Source organism: Podarcis bocagei, assembly GCF_964188305.1.
Source record: "Podarcis bocagei genome assembly, chromosome: 11".
Taxonomy (NCBI): Eukaryota; Metazoa; Chordata; class Lepidosauria; order Squamata; family Lacertidae; genus Podarcis; species Podarcis bocagei.
Window position 1 is genome coordinate 65,000,404 of NC_138136.1, and position 18,686 is coordinate 65,019,089.

At 47.9% G+C, this 18,686-nt stretch overlaps 1 protein-coding gene across 1 annotated transcript in view; it reads right to left on the reverse strand.

Annotated features, from left to right (window-relative positions):
* Window positions 1-1,084: 1,084 nt before the first annotated feature.
* The window catches only part of VCP (valosin containing protein), a 28,257-nt gene continuing 10,655 nt past the window's right edge, over window positions 1,085-18,686 (reverse strand). The window contains exons 7-17 of the mRNA XM_081212777.1: window positions 18,218-18,320; window positions 14,154-14,287; window positions 13,107-13,242; window positions 11,802-11,914; window positions 6,473-6,637; window positions 6,248-6,370; window positions 4,008-4,220; window positions 3,564-3,872; window positions 2,809-2,964; window positions 2,544-2,698; window positions 1,085-1,528 (exon numbers count right to left, since the gene is read on the reverse strand). Of these exons, the coding sequence (XP_081068903.1) occupies window positions 1,423-1,528; window positions 2,544-2,698; window positions 2,809-2,964; window positions 3,564-3,872; window positions 4,008-4,220; window positions 6,248-6,370; window positions 6,473-6,637; window positions 11,802-11,914; window positions 13,107-13,242; window positions 14,154-14,287; window positions 18,218-18,320 (1,713 nt within the window). The 3' untranslated portion in view covers window positions 1,085-1,422. The remainder of the gene's footprint in view (window positions 1,529-2,543; window positions 2,699-2,808; window positions 2,965-3,563; window positions 3,873-4,007; window positions 4,221-6,247; window positions 6,371-6,472; window positions 6,638-11,801; window positions 11,915-13,106; window positions 13,243-14,153; window positions 14,288-18,217; window positions 18,321-18,686) is intronic.

The window sequence follows — 18,686 nt, forward strand, 5'->3', positions numbered from 1 at the left end:
GCCAGTATTATGGAAGTTAAGTGAAGTATGTTGGGTAAATGTGTTTTATTGTCTTTGTACCCACAGAACTGAAGGAACGCCCTGCACTGATTATGCCCCAACAATTCAGGCCCTTCAAAAGCAAAGTTTCAAACCTCTTAATAGTGCAGCTGTTAAAGAGCTGTGAGCCAACAAGCCCCTGGTTCTCCCTCCATTCTCCCATCTATCCCATTTGCCGCTGAAGAGGTACCCACAACTCCAGCCCACCAAATCCCCACCACACACAACGAGGACAGGTATTCTTTTACATCTGGCAAGCCCATCAGCTGGCAAAATCCTCGCTATCCCCCCTCCTGGCACAACTGCTGTTTGAACCCAAACAGGTCCCTTTCTTCCCCCTTCTTAATCTGTCTCATCTGCCTTCCTTTGGTTTTACCCAAGAACTTTACCAAAGCCCTATAAAATCTCTACCCATCCTCCCCGGACAACTTCCCCATCTCTTTCTAACAAGCAAGTACCACCACCAAGACCCCCTTGTCCCTTTATCGGACCACATCCACATTTTTCCCCTATAGCATGCTTGTAAGAACAACTGCTGCACTCATTTTAAACTGAGCCTGTTTGTGTGTCATCTACGAAGTCCCTTTTTTGATCCAGTACCTTTATTTTTGCTTTATCTTTCTTTGTCAACTGTTGGGGTGCAAAATTCCAGGATGCACCCCGGTCTTAACGTCAAAAGATCCCTAGAACTGTCAGATTCCATGTGAAAACTGTAGGCTTGTGTGCAAACCACAGAGTTTGTAACACTACTAAGTCCTAATGGAGACCATAAACCCTGCAACCAAGAAGATGACACAAGCTGCAGAGATGAAGTTCATGGAGCAAATCCCGGTTGGGGCACAGAGAACGCCTGACCTTCAGGGTGGCACTAACACCTCCCTCCCACAGGTGAGCAAAGGCTTCCAGCACATCCCCTTCCTCTTGTGACCCTAAAGTACCACCTCTGCTGTCCTACAACTGCACAGGCAGCTTTGCCAAGAGCCCGGATGGCCAAAGCAGCAGAAAAACAAGCACCAGGAAGGAAGGAAGGAAGACCAATGCCAACTTGAACTTATGGGATTTTTTTTAATTTATTTTTGTGGGTTTTAAACTTTTAAACTTTTTGTTTTTACAGGCTATTGTACCCGTTGCTAAAGCTGCTGATTCTGCCATAAAACTAGAACAGAAATTTCCCAGAAGTGTAGTCAGTTCCTCAACTGCCCGCCCACCTGCCTCCCAACCAACATTGCATTTGCAGCAGCAGCAGCAGACTCCTGCTGACAGAGTCTGGCACGCAGCTACACGGGTCTGACCAAGGAATGAAGAAGCCAGGAGTCCACTGACCATTGGAATTGCCCTGTACAACACGGCCTGCTCTGCAGTTTGGTCCGCTCTGGCAGCACTTTAACCATAGAGGTCGTCATCGTTGTCTTCACTGTATACGTTCCCACCACCGGCGCCTCCGGTGCCCTGGCTGGGTCCAGCACCACCCTGGTTACCTGATGGGAATCTGCAAGGAACAGCCAGAGAAGAGCAGCTGTTGAATACCTTCCACGGAGCAGGAGGCCATCAAGGCTGCTTGGGGTGAGCCACAGCCACCTTCTTCCCCATGGCCAGTTCTCCCTTCGCAGCTGTGGCTCAAAAGTCTCAAATTACCTGACCTGTCAAAGCGGCCCTCAGACAGCTGGCCACTTCTGGGTCTGGCCCTCTGGCCAGATCCAGTTCCCCACCTTTGCTGTGGCACAGAAATGCATGGCAGACGCCCTACCTCAAAGTGCCCTTTCACAGCCCTCTGGGTTTCTGGCTCTCTGGCCAAGCGCCAAGACATCACATGTCCTGTGTGCTTCATCCCATTTTACACCTTGCTGTGGAAGGAGGAGCCACACAAACAAATGGGTTCCCCCTCTGCTCAGTTCCACGCAGGCCCTTCACTCTGTCGTGAAGGCACAGAGCTACAAGGGGCACCTCAGGATGACAGAGATCCTGGGTAGTAACAGGGAGGGGAGGGGATACGGCAGCAGTGCTGGGCTACAGAGGGAAGAGATCTAGAAACAGACCCAGACCCCTCTCACTAAATTCTAAGCACCAAGCAGATTAAACCTGCACAACAGTCATGCCATTTTGGTAAATAAATACAAAATTAATTCACGGATTCCCATAAACATACTCTTCCAAAAGCTGCAAATACCATATTGATTGGGGGGGGGGACGGGGACCCAACACCTTGTACTGGGAAAACACGAGTAGCGATGGCAATCACTGCATTCCTCGTCCCGTGTAATGGGAGCTGTAAGCTCTCATGGCAAGATAGGTTTTGGAATGTGTACAGCAGGTACTGTGCAAAGGCCCAGTAGGAAAAGCAGCTCTGTACACCACAGAAGCACAAGCTGCACATTTTTGACACCATCTGTGGTGGACCCCTTTTGGACCTCTCCAAAAACCCAGGGTCATAAATGAAGTCCCATGTAATATGAAGAGCTATGAAGAGGGAGGACACAAAGTACACGCCAATAAGCTCTGCTCACCTGAAGCTACCAAAGCCGCGGCTCTGCTGAAGGGTCTGTGCAAACATCTCATATTTGCGGATATCGTTGTCGCTGACTGAGCGGCGGGCAAAGCGCATGGCCTCCTCAAAGTGATCACGCCGGATCTCAGGGACTGGGTCGTCCTCCTCCACTTCCTAAACCGGCAAAGTCACAGTTAGGAGCACAAGGTGCCACCAACAGCCACGGTCAACCCCCCCTTCCCACCCCGAGAGTTAATATCCACCACAAGTCCAAAGACACTCACCATGGCAGAAGGGTTGGTCTGCCTCTCCCTCTCCCGCCTGATCTCATTCTCAATCGACTCCCGGATGGCCAGCTTACAGGCCCGCTGGCAAATTTCGGTTAAATCGGCTCCTGAAAAGCCATTGGTCATCTTAGCCAGAAAATCCAGGTCCACGTCCTGAGGAAACACGGGAGGTCCCACATTCATTTATTAAGCCAACTTATCCCTGCCCTTCCACTGCATTTCCATAATGCAGGGCAGTGTATGACAGCAAGGAAAAACAAAAGCACCGCATAAAAAGAAAGAAAACTGCGTAAAACAACAGCAACAAAAAAGCAGGCGCAGCAGATAAAAACTAACGTTTTAAAATGAGGTTTACTACATAAAACACAAATCAACTGCCTAGTAAGACAAATGTTGTCAGAACAAAGTAGCTTTAATCAGTTGTCAGGCAGGGGGTTGGACTAGATGACCCTTGGGTACCTTCCAACTCTTAAGATTCTATGAACTGTGAGAAGGTGATTTTTTTAAAAAATGATATCCCCACCCTTTACTCTAATGCAAATAATTTTTCTTTTCCCACCATGAAGAACTGGCAAGCAAATATTTCAATGCATCTTGATTAAAAACTGGAGGCGTCAGAAGGCTAAATAAAGTTGCATCATGGTCCAAGTCATGACCTCTGCTCTCTGCAGGACTCCTAAGTTCTCCGCAGACACAAAAAGTGACATCTGTGCCCCCCCCCCCAACAGCATTCCTGTCAGCCCAAAACCTGCCTTGGCCACAGGCGATTTCCTCAGGTTGGCCTTGAGAATGGCCACACGAGACTTCTCATCAGGCAGTGGGATGTAGATCAGCTGGTCCAAGCGCCCAGGGCGCAGGATGGCGGGATCAATGATGTCCGGCCGGTTAGTGGCGCCAATGATGAAAACGTTCTTTTTGGTTGACATGCCGTCCATCTCTGTTAGGATCTGGTTGATGACTCTGTCTGCGGCGCCACCACCGTCCCCTATGTTCCCACCACGGGCCTTTGCAATGGAGTCCAGCTCATCAAAGAAGAGCACACAGGGAGCTGCTTGGCGGGCCTGCGTGGAGGAAGGATGCTCGGTCAGACCTCAAAACATGCAAGCGCTAGGAAACCAATTCACCAGACCCAGCATGGAAATGCCAGTGTGAAAAGGGGCCACCCTGCAGGGAAAATCCAGCAGGGAGAGCCGTACCTTGTCAAAGATCTCCCGCACGTTGGCCTCGGACTCTCCAAACCACATGGTGAGCAGTTCTGGACCCTTGATAGAGATGAAGTTGGCCTGGCATTCGTTGGCAATGGCTTTGGCCAGCAGGGTCTTTCCACAGCCAGGAGGCCCATAGAACAACACCCCTTTGGAGGGGGTCATGCCAAACTTAAGGAATTTGTCAGGATGCTCTACTGGATACTGTGGAAGGAAGAAGATCAGTATCAGCCCCACAAGGTTAAAGGGAAGGGAGGAGAGAACATCCTGAGCTCAGGGCCTGGCCACACTGTGTGGGCGTGGAGCACTTGGGAAGGGCTCTGTAGTAGCAAGCAATGCTTCACTGAGCCACAGAGAGGCAGGGCTGCAACATCCACTCAGAGTTGGACGTCTGTTCTTTCCTCACACATGCTGCTGCTGCTGCTGCTACTTCTTATAGAATAGCCCAGGAGTATAAGCCGGTATCCCCTCACCTACTGGATGAGCACAAGCTGGTGACCCTGGTAAAAAGGTCTGGGGGTCAGTAGATTGAGGATTTTCTGGCGTCATGGTCGTTAATCTCACCACAAACGCACGACCCAAAATTATATAACTGATGCTTACACTGGAGCAGCCATATGGTGCCAAACATAAATGACATACAAATAATGCTGTGACTGAAAACAATCCAGCTTAAAAGCTCAGAGAAAGTGAGATCTTCTGTTCTGAAGTCAGCCATGAGAACGCTACCCCCCAGGATCCCAAACGAACATCGCCAGCTGCGTTTATAAATGCCGAGGAAGTACATAAGCCACATTCTTTGGCAAGTATGTGGCCCTAAACCTGCAGGTCTCATTGCAGGGCTCTGAGTTGGGTAAAAAGACTTGGCAGGCATTAGAAACAGAACCATTCAAGCAAGATACACTTAAACAGCCAAGAGAACAGAGAAGGCTTATGTGCCAGTGGGGCCTCCCTGTTCAGTAACTGGAAGGGTGTGCAAGAGCTATGTGCAGCCCTTAGTCAGGACTCCTACACTTTTAACCAATAAACAGTAGAAGTTCAAAGAACATCTGGTTATCCAGCTCCCCCCCCCCCAATATCCTGCCATCCATTTATATTTAAAGAACATCCATTTATACAGTGGTGCCTCGCAAGACGAAATTAATTCGTTCCGCAAGTCTCTTCGTCTTGCGAGTTTTTCGTCTTGCGATGCACGGTTTCCCATAGGAATGCATTGAAAATCAATTAATGCGTTCCTAGGGAAACCGCCTTCAGACCAGGTCCGGGGACAGTCTGTCCCCGGACCTCTTCTGAAGGCTGGGGGGGGGGGGGACAAGGGCTTTTCTTCCCACCTCCAGCATTTTAAAAAACCCCGGGACAGCAGAGGACTTCTCCGCTGTCCGGGCGATCTTAAAATGCTGGCGGGCGGCATTTTAAAATCGCCCCGGGACAGCGGAGGACTTCTCCGCTGTCCGGGGCGATTTAAAAGCCCCTGGGAAGGCAGGCGGGGGGACAAAGACTTTCGCCCCCCGCCAGCCTTCAGAAGAGGTCCTGGACCTCTTCTGAAGGCGGGCGGGGGGCGAAAGTCTTTGCTCCCCCCCCGCCTGCCTTCAAAAGCCCTCTGGGACAGGCAGGCAGGGGGGAGCAAAGACTTTCGCCCCCCACCCGCCTTCAGAAGAAGTCCAGGACCTCTTCTGAAGGCGGGCGGGGGGCGAAAGTCTTTGCTCCCCCCCGCCTGCCTTCAAAAGCCCTCCGGGACAGCGGAGAAACGCGCTGTGTTTCTCCGCTCTCCCGGGAAGGCAGGCAGGGGGGAACAAAGACTTTCGCCCCCCACCCGCCTTCAGAAGGTGTTCCTTCCCCGCCGCCCGGCTTCGGAGCATCGTTCCAAAGCCCGGCGGCGGCGGGAGGAGGCGTTCCCGCCCCACCGCCCGGCTTCGGAGGAGGTCCGAGGACAGTGGGGAAGACGCGCTGCGCTTCCCCGCTGTCCCAGATATTTCCCTATGGGCTGTCGTCTTGCGAAGCAAGCCCATAGGGAAATTCGTCTTGCGAAGCGCCTCCAAAACGGAAAACCCTTTCGTCTAGTGGGTTTTCCGTCTTGCGAGGCATTCGTCTTGCGAGGTACCACTGTATTTAAAGAATGGTTTATATTTTCCTATGCAAAAGAGTGACTGATAACCAATGCTGCTGCCTATGACTAGGCCCTTAGCTTAGTCTAATGATGGTAACTGGGAGTCTCGCATCAACAGCCTCACCTGTACAAGCTCCTGCAGTTCTCGCTTGACGTCTTCCAAGCCTCCAATGTCTTGCCAAGTAACTTGTGGCACTTCTACCACCGTCTCGCGCAGGGCTGAGGGGTTGCTCTGGCTCAGGGCCCACTGCAAGGAGAGGTGGAAAGAGGTGGCTCATTGACACATGCACAATTTGCTGGGATGATCCCCCACGCCCAGAGAGAGAAGACACAGGCGCATCTCCCTTACCCTGAAGTCATCCATGGTCACAGCCAACGAGTTCATCACTTCAGCATCAATGGTCTCATCCTCAAGGTCGATGAGATCCATCTTCTTCCGGATGGCCTGGAGAGCTGCCTCTGAGCACAAAGCAGCCAAGTCTGCGCCCACATGGCCGTGGGTCTCATTAGCCACCTGAAGCAAGAGAAGGAGAAGCAGGAGTAAGCAGGTGCTCCATGTTGGTTTCTGCTCTCTTCACTGTGCAGCGAAGTGCTTGTCACAAGACAATGTTTACATTCCACAGTCAGAGCGCTGTTGGGTTTTCCCACGGGAATGGGAAGCTGGATGTGACGTACACTGGTTTCCTGTTTTTCACTGTTCTCTCGGTGTTCTTCATTCCGAGGAGAAGGACGGTTGCTTCTCTGCTCCCGCAGAGGCAAGATGCATGTTTGTAATTTCTCTACTCTGAACTGAAAATAAAGCAACATTAAGCATGTGGCACGTACTGCTCATCATTCCGCTGTGCACAGGACTCTGCAATTACAACATTTTTGGTTATGGGCCCAGAAAGACGTAAATCAAACTGAAGAATGGAGACTCCAGAAGCCGAGTCGGAATGCCGGCAGAGGAACAGAGAAACGGATCGCGTTATCTGCTCTGCGCGTCAAGTTTGATTGATGGAGGTATGTGCTCATGCTCCGGGCAGCCTGCCAGCTTCTAGTTTATGGCTTTATGGCTGGACTTTGAACCTTTAAAGCCGTTTTGCCGCGATACAGGCAAAGGCACAGGCTCACAGGCTTGGTGGCTGGGAAAGTGAAAGTACTTTTTACAAGTGCTTTTGGAAGCTGCCGTACTGTGACGCAGCTTGATTAAAGCAGCAATGATGGATAATGCAAAGCTGGCTGAAGCTTTTGGGATTCCTAAGCTCAATAAGAAAAATTACACGGACTGGGTGCTTTATGCAGAGGCTGTTCTGCGGAAAGAGGGTCTGTTTAATGTTATTACAGACAACCCCCCAGCTCCAATTACAGATGAATGGACTACTAAGGATTCCAAAGCAAGGGGAACACTTACGTTGATAGTATCCCCAGAAGAGCTCTGTCTGTTGCGTGGTAAGACCACAGCCAGAGAAATTTGGGACACTTTAAGAGAAGCTCACTTGAGGACAGAAGCTGGTTCCTCAATGCACTACTATGCCAAGCTGCATGATATGGCTCTTGCTGAAGGTGGAGATGTGCGTACACACCTGATGGAGATGCAGAATCTGAGACATGAGTTGCAACAGAGAGGACTCAACTTTCCAGAGGCTGTGTATTCCTTCATGATACTACATTCTTTGGGTCCAAGTTGGGAGTCCGTTGCCACTCAGATTGCTGTTCAGCCAACTGCTCAGCTCACAGTAGCCTATGTTACTGCCGTGATCCAGAATGAAGCAGATCGCCGGGGTGCTAGCTGCATGGATAAGGGGGAGTCTTCACAGACGTCATCCCAGAGTGCAGTGGAACCACCAGAGGGCGCCAAAGCTTTGAAGGCAGTGAAATGCTACTCGTGTGGACGTCTAGGCCATATGAAGAGGGAATGCAGATATCCCAGGGCCAAGACAGAGCAGCGCAGCGGAAGCTCATCGCGTGGAAAAGGCCAAAGTACAGGCAAAGGTCCGGTCTCCAGGACAACGCAGCACAAGGCAATGGTCTCACGCTTCACTCCAAACGTCGCAAAGGTCCAGAAGACGTCCAGATCATCCTTCGTTGTTGATTCAGCAGCTACCCACCACATGTGCAACGATAAGAGACTGTTCGTGTCTTTTACACCGCAGGAAGGTGTGATTCACCAGGCGGATGACCACAAGATCCCCAGTCAAGGCTACGGAACTGTTGTACTTCAGTTTGGACTTATCGATACAGGATGTACTGTATGTTCCAGATGCCACACACAATCTTCTAAGTGTGATGCAGCTGAATGAACGAAACATTGACGTTTCCTTCAAGAACAAGAAATGCACCATCACAAAGAAAGACGATTATGTATTGCATGCTGAGAATGTTGATCGTTTGTTTGTTTTGTATTATGATGATGTTGTGCAGAATGAGACTTGTTGCATTGCAGGTTCTAACAAAAGTTTGCATGCAGGATGTATTCATGATTTTCACAGGAAATTTGGTCATTTGCATTTTGAGGCAGTATCTAAAATGCCTGCCTTGGTTGAAGGTATGACTATTAAACCCTGCAGGTACCACATGAAGTGCAAAGCATGCGCAGCAAACAAGGTGAAAATGGCTGCAAAAGGTAAGGTGTCTAGTAGGCAAGCTACAGAACCATACCAGGTTGTTCATGCTGATTTCGTTGGTCCACTATCGCCCTCTTTGGGTGGCAATAGGTTCTTCATGGTTCTCATTGACGCATTTTCCAGGTATATTTATGTGTACAATCTCAAGCAGAAATCAGAGGCGTTTCCAAGGTTCAAAGAATTCTGTGCTTGGTTGGAAAATGTGCATGGTAAGAAGATAAAAACTCTTTTCACTGATCGTGGGGGAGAATTCACTTCTCAGCAGTTTGAAGCTTTTCTGACTGAGAAAGGAATTCAACACGATTTGTCCAGTCCTCGCTCGCCATGGCAAAATGGGCTTTGCGAAAGGGCAAATCAGACATTGCTTCAAGGTTTAAAAACCTTGCTGCATGATGCCAATCTTCCAGAGAGTTATTGGGCCGAATCTCTCTCGTGTTTTGTTTACAGTTACAATCGCAGGTTATCTTCAGCGATTGGTTGTACCCCATATGAGAAGATGTTTGGCAAGAAACCATACATCAAACACATGAAAATTTTTGGTTCTGATATGTGGGTTCATTCACCACAAAGCTCCAAGTTAGGCAAACGTGGATTGCATGGTATCTTTCTAGGTTATCAGAAAGGTTCTTACAGAATAATGATGACTGACTCTAAGACAATTAAACTCACAAGAAGTGTTGAGTACAATGCCAAGTGGGGGGAGAATGTGGGAATTTTCCAATGTTATCCTGATGACAGTGATGTGACTGAGGATAAGAAACAACAACCCACACCCACTGATGAAGGTTCTGATTCTGAGTCTGAAACTGAATCGGATAATTCAGAGGATTTCAAGAGTGCGAAAGCCTCTATGCGACCCTCTGAAAGCTCTGATCAGGAATTGGAAGAACCATTGTTCACAATAGGTCATTTTTCCCCTAAGAAGGAAGAGGAGAGTGTTGAAGACCAAAGGCTGATTCGCAGGTCACAAAGAGCCACAAAAGGCAGACCTCCAAAGAGATTTGCTGATGAATTTGCTAAGACAGCAGTAGCAGCTGTTAAAAGCTCCAAGAAGGTATTTGAACCTTCAAGTTTCCAAGAAATCCAGGATTTGGATTCTAAGGAAGCTGAGCCATGGTTAAATGCCATGAAGGCTGAGCTTGATTCCTTAGAAAGGAACAAAACTTGGGAGCTAGTTCCAGTAGTTCCAGGAATGAAACTGCTTGGAAGTAAATGGGTCTTCAAAGCGAAGACTGATCAAAATGGCAAGATAGTCAGACACAAAGCCAGATTGGTAGCCAGAGGTTTTGCACAGGTACCAGGTCAAGACTATCACGAGACCTACTCACCCACCGTGAGGTATGAGAGCATTAGACTTATGCTCAAGCTAGCTGCAGAGGAGAATCTACATGTTAGTCACCACGATGTGAATACAGCGTTTTTGTACGGATCTCTAGGTGAATCACTTTATATGCTTCCACCTGATGGCGTACAGGTAAAACAAGGATTTGTTTGTGCTCTGAAAAAGTCCCTTTATGGTCTCAAACAAAGTGCACGGTGTTGGCACACAAAACTCACTGAAGCATTGTTTTCTCTAGGTTTTCAGCAAGGGAAAGCTGATCCATGTGTATTTGTCAAAGAGGAGGGGCAAAAGAAGCTGTATTGTTTGTTTTATGTTGATGATATTTTATTCTTTTGGAAAGATGTCACAATGTACAATAACGCCCTAGCTCAACTGAAAGAGCACTTTGACATGAAAGATCTTGGTGAGGTAAACAACTACCTATCTCTGGAAATAGAGAAAGATCAAAGTGGTAACATTCTAGTACACCAGTCACGGAAAATTGCTGATGTGTTAAACAAACTGAACCTGATGGATGCTAACCCTGTAGACACACCGATGACAACAGGTTATCAGGTAGATGACACTGAAGAAGCATTTTCTGACACCACACTGTACAGAAGTGTGCTAGGCAAGCTAAACTTCATTGCCAGATGTTCAAGACCTGACATTGCTATTAGCTGTAATTTGCTAAGCAGGCAAGTTAACAATCCTACTGTTAAGGATTGGAAAGCTCTGAAACGCATAGCACGCTATTTGAAAGGCACTATGCATTACAGACTGAGATTTAACAATCAGAAGTCTGGTGGTCTTGAGATTTTTGCAGATGCAAGTTTTGGAAGTGACACTGCAGACAGGAAAAGTACGTCTGGAGTTTGCTACATGTACAATCAGGGTCTATTTGATTGGTCATGCAAGAAGCAAACAACAATTAGCTTAAGTACTTGTGAAGCTGAACTGAATGCACTGTCTTATTCACTTAAGGATTGTGAATGGTTGTTACAATTGTGCAAAGACATGAAAATTCCTGTCAAATGTCCAATCCAGGTTTACCAGGACAACAAAGCATGTTTGGCTTTGCTGAATTCGGAAGGTTGTAAGCAAAGCACGAAGCACTTGCAATTAAAGTTGCAACATGCTAGGGAACATATTCAGAAGGGACTCGTAACGGTGTCCTATATGCCAGGTAATGAAATTCCTGCTGATGTATTGTCCAAGATTGTATCAAGGGATCAACACTGTACCTATGTACAGAAGTTGGGTTTGTACTGATATTGTACGAACACGCTGCCCAGTGATGTTCACAGAAAGGGGGAGGATGTTGGTTTCTGCTCTCTTCACTGTGCAGCGAAGTGCTTGTCACAAGACAATGTTTACATTCCACAGTCAGAGCGCTGTTGGGTTTTCCCACGGGAATGGGAAGCTGGATGTGACGTACACTGGTTTCCTGTTTTTCACTGTTCTCTCGGTGTTCTTCATTCCGAGGAGAAGGACGGTTGCTTCTCTGCTCCCGCAGAGGCAAGATGCATGTTTGTAATTTTTTCTACTCTGAACTGAAAATAAAGCAACATTAAGCATGTGGCACGTACTGCTCATCATTCCGCTGTGCACAGGACTCTGCAATTACAACACTCCAAGCCACAGTTCCTTGAGGAAAAGGAACCCAGCTGCTCCAATCACTCAAGAAGACCCCAAAAATCATGACGCTTGTGAGCCTTATCTCATAGGGGCAAGAAAACAAACCAACGAACCTGTTCCAGATCAACATCATCAGCCAGCTTCATGTTCTTGGTGTGAATCTGCAAGATCTCCAGGCGGCCAGTAGCATCAGGAATGCCAATGTCCACCTCCCTATCAAAGCGACCTGCGGGACACCAAAAGCAACACTGATATTTGCTTCTGTACGTACACCACTCCCCCATGCACAAAGGCCACCAAGGTCAAGCCCACACGCCGCAGAACAGCAAAATGGGAGCACTGGATGTTAAAAAGATCTCAGGGAAACACGAAAGTTAATGGACATTCCCCACAAGGTAACAAGATGATGTTTAACAAGTGAAGAAGCTTTATCTCAGCAGTGTGCTTTCAGGCTGTGTTGGCATGAATACTGACTTGAGAAGAAACTCCACTCAATTTCAGAGAATATGTGTTTTAAGACCAAGGGAAGAAAACACTGAAAGCTGTCTCTTTCAGTAAAAAAGAAAGAAAAAGGAAGTCATTTGATCCAGCTTGTTAAATTAGCTGCCATTAGCACTTCACAGACACCCTGTCCCAAACATAATTACATACATTTTAAAGAGGAGGCTAATGGGGTCAGTGTTACTTTTCCTGCCTTCCACATTCTCTCATATTTATAAGAGGAAGACTAGTTTTGTTTTTTAAAGAGTCAAGTTTAGCCTTCCTTAACATGTTGTTTTTCTACATAGCAGCATTCACACATGAAAATCCCCAGGTGCAGCTGGAGGTGGTGCAATCCAGGAAATGGTTTTTTTTAATTCATTTCTGCTGCATGTACGAACTAGGCAAGAGTCTCAGTTGGATGGTGGGCCAATCAGCTCTCTGCTATCAAGCAATGTCTGTTTAAAAGGTGCCCACCAGGAAGCGCTCTCTCTCTCTCTCTCTCTGTTGGTTAGAGCATGGTGCTGATAACACCAAGGTTGCAGATTCAATCCCCATACGGGGCAGCTGCATATTCCTGCATTGCAGGGGGTTGGACTAGATGACCCCCAGGGTCCCTTCCAACTTGACAATTCTACGATTCCTCTCCTGTCACCACGTCTGTACCCTCACTATCATGTGAAAGTCTAAGCAAAGGAGCACTGTGATTTGCACATATACAGTACACAGCTTTCTGTTTTTAAGTGGCACTGGGAGTTTACAACCTGCGCAAACCTGAAATTTCTCCCAGGGGCTAAAAATACTAATAAATGAGTCTGCACCGCATCCACGCTTTGTGAAGGTCTGTGCTAGTACTTAAGTTACCCACAGACTATTGCATGTATTGAGCCAACATCTAGCACACTGTAACACCCTCACAACAGAACAAGCCTAGTTACCAAATCGCCGGAGTGCTGGATCAATGCTGTTGGGTCTGTTGGTTGCAGCCATTACAATCACATGCGCTCGCTGCTTCAGGCCATCCATAAGTGTAAGCAACTGAGACACAATGCGCCGTTCTACTTCGCCATGTGTCTGTGGAGAGAACAGCCGATAGTGTGAAGATCTGCTAGGAAAGTGCCCAATCCCAAGGCACAAGTCGGGGTACAGCTTCACCACAAGCCACCCTTTCCCCTGGCCACCAAAAAAGCAAGCTTAAAAACCAAGTAGTAAGATAATCCAGCCCAAGTAGTAATTCTAGGGCAAACATGGGATCAAATGCAGACTTCAGTTCAGGACCTACGAGATGCATAATGCAAACGGGAGGAAGATGCTGGCAACCCAACACTAACTCCTTTCTGTTGCAAGCTGCCCAAAGTGGCTGGGAAAACCAGTCAGATGGGAAGGGAACAAGTAATAAATTACTATTACTACTCCTACTACAACTACTGTGGCAAGAATTCCTTTTTTTTAATAAATATTTTATTCAATTTTCAGATACAAAGATTATGAACATAGACTGAAACAAGAAATAAAGAAACAAGAAAAAGAAGAAAGAAATAAAAAGAAAAACCAACCATTCAACACATTTTGAATAACTAACTGGACTTCCTCACATCTCCCTTACCGTGCAATCTTTATAATAAAATTTTACTGTGGCAAGAATTCCTATCATCACCATCATCATCCAGAATGGGTAGGTGTGCTGCCTAGCCCTCCTCTCAGAAGGTCCGTTTACAAAGCAGAAAACCTAACTAGGCCCAGCAATGAAGTGTAGCTCCTCTGCCATGCAACTCATAAGAATGCTAAGCTTCCTTGCAATACCTGATTGCAGGAGACAGAATGTTCGGAGAGCTTAAGTCCAGACTGAGGGCCTTCAACATGCCTTGGGACAGCCAAGCGCCACCTGCACCCCAGCCTATCACTCACCACTTCCTCAAGCATCCCTTCTCAAAGTGCTGTAGCCACAGAACTGAGCTCCATCAATAGAATGGCAGAAGACTCACCTTCTCTCTTTTTGGAGCAATGGCATCCAGCTCATCAATGAAGATGATTGCCGGAGCATTCTTCTCCGCTTCCTCAAAAGCCTTCCGCAGGTTGCTCTCCGACTCACCCGCCAACTTGCTCATAATCTCAGGCCCTGTGGGAAAATGGCAGTATGTTACTTAAAGAGGAAGAAGGTGACAGCAGTCGCAAGTGACAAACCCAAGTCACAGTCCTGTTTAAAGCAGCACTGTTGGTAGGAACCTGAGAAGAGGAAAACCAAAGAGACCCCAGCTTCATCTCATATATCAGGGAAGACCCCATCTTTCTACATACAGCAGACTTTAACTTTGGCCTCAGAAATTAGCTAGAAGCAAGAAAGCTATATTAGTTTTGGCCTTCCCAGTAACCTTTTAACCCAGCTTGAATGGGGATGAGCCAAAACTTTTGATTTGTCTGTTACTTTTTCACCCTCCAGACTAATCTCCCGTAAGCAATACATTGCAGTGGTCAGCAAAAGCTTTCAGAAGGCTGCTGGCACCGAACTCCCCTATCTCGTGACTATGTCCTTTTCTCTGACCATTGTTCTAGGTTTCTCCCATTGTTCTAGGTGCATTTTGTAACAGGGAATTTCATTAGTGCGAGCAGTTTCTAGCTGTGGGTACAATACTGGGCCTACGATTTCAGATTAAAACTGCAGAATGGAAGGAAAGGAGGATCTTTTTCTGCCTCCCCACTGCCAGCTACTCTCTGAAGACTGGAGAAGACCCTCTTAAGAATATTAGCTGGGGTGGGCAGGGGAAGGGCTAGACCATGCGAAAAATGAACATAGTATCTTAGCTGCAATTCATTCATTTCCAGCTTTGTATTCTTGTTAAAAAAGGGGCGCATAGACATTCTGTTGTCGCGCCCATAACCTTGGTTTAAGCCCTTCAGCTCCTAGCTTTCATACATCAGTTTCTAACCGTGGTACTGACCAAGTTAATAACCAGCAGAACAAGCTAGAGAAATCCCCAAACATGCCATCATCCCCTTAGCCAGGTGACCAAGTTGGAACCAACGCATTTGAAATGTATAAATCTGTGTGATCCCTGCTGTGTAACCTTTGTACGTGATTTGGAACTGGACTTCCCCTGTATCTTCTGACTGCAGTCTGAATAAACCTTTTATTTTTTCCATCTGTGGTGTGATATTATTTGGCTCGTCACCCCAGCTGGACAGTTTGTCCGTAACACTGTCCACGTGCCACTCAAACTCCTTTCCAACCCAACACCTGAGCCAATCAACAGTGGCAGCCCCAAACTGCCAGTCTGGGAACTACTCCAGCTGCTCCGTATCCTGGCTTTCCATTTCTCCTCTCTGCCTTTCAATGACTCCATTAACATGCAACTATGGCTTAGTGTGAATGTGCAAGAATGTAGGTTCCTGGAGGGAAGATCGTGGCTGCTTAGCTCCTCTCCCAGTCATGCTGCTGGTGCCGCCCTGCTGTGAGCTAAGCCATGGATTGGATTGGCATGTTCTGTAAACCTCAGCTCATAGACACTCCAGACATGCCACAAGCTGTAACCAAGGTCTATTCTTCTTTTACTGCTTGTGGTTTGTCTGAAACAAGACAACATGCCAAGCCATGGTTCAACTCACAAAAATGCAGCAGCAGACCAGAGGGACAAAGTGGCTGCCATCTCCTCTCCGGGAGCCTGCACACACATGCCAAGTCATGGACTGGCTGAATGTTGTGTGTGAACTGAGCCAATGAACCTCTGCAGACTGATGCAGGTATTTTCGATTCAAAAATAGAGAGTAGACTCACCACTTTCTATTCACCTGAAATTGCACTGCATAGATCAAAGTACTTCCTTTAGGCTCCTCAAGGGGCAAGTGAGGTTTCCAAGGAGACAGGTTCTCTATTGACAACTGAGTTTGGCAAAGCCTTTCATAAACACCCAGCACCCAAGGGAAGAATAAGGATCCTCCCCTGAAGCAAGGCTGAGTTGAGATCTTATAACTGAAAATGGGCAGCTGTTTCGAAGAGTTTAGTACTACGTTCTCTGTTAAAGTGGTGCATTTTGATATATTGTTATATTTTATTTACTGTCTACATTGTAATTTTGAGCTGTTGCCCTACATTGGCAGTTGCATTGATAACATTTGCTATTTATTTAGGTTATTTTGAGGTCACCTAATAACGGAAGAGTCTGTGTCAGTTCCTAGACCGAGAAGCATGTGCTCAATCTGGCCTTCATCCAGGATTTTACAGAACTCCCTTTGGTACTAATATCAAAAGGTGGAGGGAAACAGCTCTATAGAAGGAGAGCACAGCAGGGTGGGGCTCTGCTCCCTTGCTCATGGGCAGCCACCATGACGATCCAGGAGGAAAGGGAGCTGCACATCACTGCAAGCTGGCTAGGAAGCACAAGTATACCAAAAACTGCCCAAAGTCCCCTGGAAGCAATACACAATATGATGCAATCTCATCCTACAGAGAAAGAAGATACAAATACTGAAACTGAGATGCAATACCAAGAATTTAACTCTTGTGAAAGGTCTTGTCCACAAGGAGAGACATTTTAAAAACAGGCTCTACTTGAAAGGCTCACTTGCTCTCCACCTCATTTCCTTTTGCTCAATATCAAGCTAGCCATACAGCTGAAGGAGCCAACATGAAGGTGAACATGACCACAACTCAGACATGGTGACTTCAATGCACTTTATGGGGGGCTTCCCTTGCACCTGATCCAGAAGCTGTAGTTAGTCTGGAAAGCTGCATCACAGCTGCTTCATAGGAGTGAGACCCTGTTAGCATATAATATATCCGCTCAGAGATCGGCACTGGTTACCAATTTGCTACAAGAACAAGTCCAAGGCATAGAGCCCGAACAGTTTTGGGACCAGTTTACTTGCAGGATTGCCTTACCCTAGAGCAGTGTTTCCCAAACGTTTTTGGGCAACGGCACACCTGTTTACTGAAAAAAAATCTCGCGGCACACCACCATTAAAGCCCCGCCCCGTGACGTCAGCGCGCAGCGTCACGCCGGGAGGGACGCACAAAAGTGAAAGTTTTTCCCCTCCCCCTTGCCGGGGAACCTCCAAGCTTTGGGCAGGCAGGCAGGCAGAGCTGGGAAGGGGGTTTCCAGGGGACACGGCAGCTCCTCGAAAGGCTTCTCTCAGCTGCGCTCAATCCGCCTCGGAGAGGATTTCCCCTCCGGTCCCATGCCTTCGTTTGGGGCATCGCTCCGGCTGCTCCCTCTCCCACCGCGCAGGAGCGATGCCTCTCTCTGGCTCTCCCTCCGCGCAGGCTGAGGGAGGGAGGGAGGTGCGCGTGTGACCCGTCTCTGCTGGGAGACCAAACCCAGCGAGGCAGAGTCGCACGGAGGCGCCCAGGCAGCGCTGCCGGCTGCGAGGAGGAGCGCCAGGCAGCAGCAGGAGGCGCGGCCTCTCCTCGCCGCCGCCGCCCCGCCTCTCGCCGCCCGACTCGCCCGCCTCCCTCCAGGCATCTCGCGGCACACCAGCCGATGTCTCACGGCACACTCGTGTGCCGCGGAACACCGGTTGGGAAACACTGCCCTAGAGGAGCCTACTCAACCGCTTCACTCTGTGGAACTGTCACTGTCATCAATGCCACATGAGACTCATTCCACAGTTGCAAGTAAACAGAACTTTTTAGCATGGCAGCATCTAGCCTTTGCAACTCCTTGCTTATGGACCAGGGGGATTATTGCATTGTCTTTCTTTTCATTTTTATGATGTATTATGTGTTTTTTATATTGTGATTTTATGTTGTGAACCACCCTCAGATCTGTGGGTATAAGGACGATATAAAAATGTTAATAATAATAATGTGGATGCCTTCACTACACTTTTCCAAATCTGGCTTAAAACACAAAGGAAAACCTATCCAGGCATGCAGAAGCTACATGTGCTTTAATCTGTTTTAGCTTACTGTTGATTTTAATTAAATACCCATTTTAAATGTCTTTTATTGGCAATTTTAATGGAGTTTTTTGTAAACCAATTTGAGGCTTTATCAAACACTATATAACCTTGGATAAATAAAACAAAAACCATGAAGCTGCTCCCAGGCACTCACCGTTGATGAGGAAGAAGAAAGCTCCAGTCTCATTAGCCACTGCTCGGGCAATCAAGGTCTTCCCAGTACCCGGTGGACCATACAACAGGATTCCACGGGGAGGCTAGAGAAAGGCAGGGATGTTGCTTAGCATTTGAGGGTTAAATCCAAATTCTGGTAAAGACCTGTAGTGCTATCCAGAAAGCACCTGTGCAGTCTGGGATCAGCCAGTACCATACACCGCCAGTTTGGCCCTAGGACCGTGGGTGCCTTGGGCCGTGCACGCCACAGGCGCACGTGAGTCCGACATCGGCACACCCGCTGGAGTGTGCACGTGACATCACATGTGCACACCAGCAAGCGGGCTGATGTCAGACCGCATGCCTCCCGGCACAAACATTTGTGGCCAGTCCTGTCAAGGGGAATGTTGTGGGGGCTGGAGCACCCACAGCCCCGCACACTCGGCACCTATGTACACCACAGAGGACTA